Consider the following 2144-nt stretch of genomic DNA (forward strand, 5'->3'; position numbering starts at 1 on the left):
AACACAAAAGTAATAAATATAGACCTGCAGAATCCTACTGTCACAGCCAATAACTCACGAGTGAATCAACCAATCTGCTGACTCCCATCACCTGATAGAATAGGAAGCTGAATCTCCAAGTGATCCTCATCCTCCTTTTTCTAAGATGAAAAAGAGAAAAATAATCTATAGGTTAGAATAAAGTTATTTTAAATATAGAATTAAACAAAACATGTAAGCAATGGAACTTACTCTGCACCCTTTCTTCACTCCATTCAAACTGCGACACCAGCCACATCCACATAACAACATCTCCATCGTAGCTGGTGACAAAGAAGCTCGGTAACTATTAATAACCCTACTCCCAGCACTGAATGCAGACTCTGAAACAACTGTAGTGATCGGGAAGGATAGTATCTCTCGAGCCATCGTAGACAATACAGGAAACTTGGTTGAATTTGCCTTCCACCACTGTAAGGCATCGAATGAGTCATGATCCCCTACACACTTATGGCATCCCTCTCCCAAATAACAGTCCAACTCAGACTGACTAGGCTTAATAGTTTCAACCACATCCAGAAAAGAGGTAAAATCATCCCAGGCCTCGGCTCCCTCAACTGCAGCCACCTCACCAATGGCTCCATGTCCATCCCCTTGTGATGTAGAAGCACGGGCGATAGTCACACCTTGGTTAGCTTGAACATACTCCCCATATAACTCATACAATGCATCCCAGACTATCACCATATTTTCCCGTCCTTCTACCTCAGAATACATCTTAAGGAATGCCCTCTGAATAACCCTTATTTTTAACCGAGGATCCAATATAGCAGCCACAGACATCAACATATTACATTCCCCCAATATTTATCAAACTTCTGTTTCATTTTCCTAACCATTACTTTAATGAAATCATCTTCAGGTTCACTTTTACTATCCGACATACATTTCACTGCACACACCTCCTTCAAGAATAAATTAGATGTTGGATTATCACTTCCTGAAATGAGTTTGGTTGAACCACTGAATACTTTCAAAACTTCACAAACTTTCTCCACTTTTTCCCAATCCTCGTCACTCAGATTATTATGATAATTGATATCCCTCTCTTTCACTCTTGGAGAAACCTTTTTGAACTTAATTGCTATTGCCAACATTTCATAGGTAGAATTCCACCTTATTTTACAATGAAGAATAAGTTTCCGATACGGCAATTTAAGTTGTTGAACAATCTTAGAAAATACCTTGAGTCTGCTTTCGGAACTGTTGATATACAACACACTCTCATAGATGTCGTCAATGATGTGCCTAATTTGATGAAGTCCATCTTGAACAATCAGGTTCAAGATGTGTGCGCAACATCTCACATGAAACAGTTTACCTCCACAAAGGAGTTTCCCCGAAACTTTAAAATTTTCCTTCAAAACCTTCATCGCAACATCATTACTTAAAACATTATCCACAGAAATAGTATATACGTTATTTTCAATTCCCCATCCCATTAGGCATGTGAAAATGCCATCCATAATCGCAATACCAGTCCGGGGAGGAGGTAGATGAACAAAGTTGAGGATACGTCTATTCAACCTCCAACTACTATCTATCCAATGCCCGGTCAACACCATGTACTCCATCTTTTGATTCCCTGAATTCCATAAGTCTGTAGTCAAACTGATTTTTGTCACAATCTTCAACAAAGTCTTCAATTTGGCCTTCTCACTTTCATATACCTTCATACAATCTTTTTTACAAGTGTGGCGGGAAACCGGAGTCCATCCAAGAATCCCATACTTCATCATATTGTTCAAGCCCTCTTCCTCCATAACTGTAAATGGATGCTCATGCATAAGCACCAATGGGCGATCAATTCCCTCATTTTCGATATATCAAACTTCCCACTTAAAGCTGGCAAAATAGTAGTTGGAACATCATTACTGGCAGTCGGAAAACTAATATGTTGTTGCCTCATGGAAGCTTTTCTCCTTAAACACCGGCTTAAATGTCTATTGAACTGGGTGGTGCATACAATGGCATTAATACACAACTTGACTTTGCAATGGATACACTCAGCCTTTTTGGTGCCATTAGGGAGTACCACCTCATTGAACTCTGACCATGCCACTGAAGTCTTTGCTCTTTTTTGCTTCTGAATCGAATTTTGATTT

At 39.5% G+C, this 2144-nt stretch overlaps 1 protein-coding gene across 1 annotated transcript; it reads right to left on the reverse strand.

Annotated features, from left to right (window-relative positions):
- Positions 1-821: 821 nt before the first annotated feature.
- LOC116122825 (zinc finger BED domain-containing protein RICESLEEPER 2-like) lies at positions 822-1802 on the reverse strand. Its single transcript, XM_031408631.1, has one exon. It carries the CDS (start codon positions 1800-1802, stop codon positions 822-824), a length of 981 nt encoding a protein of 326 aa, XP_031264491.1.
- Positions 1803-2144: the final 342 nt, after the last annotated feature.

This window comes from Pistacia vera, unplaced genomic scaffold (assembly GCF_008641045.1).
Source record: "Pistacia vera cultivar Batoury unplaced genomic scaffold, PisVer_v2 Contig138, whole genome shotgun sequence".
Taxonomy (NCBI): Eukaryota; Viridiplantae; Streptophyta; class Magnoliopsida; order Sapindales; family Anacardiaceae; genus Pistacia; species Pistacia vera.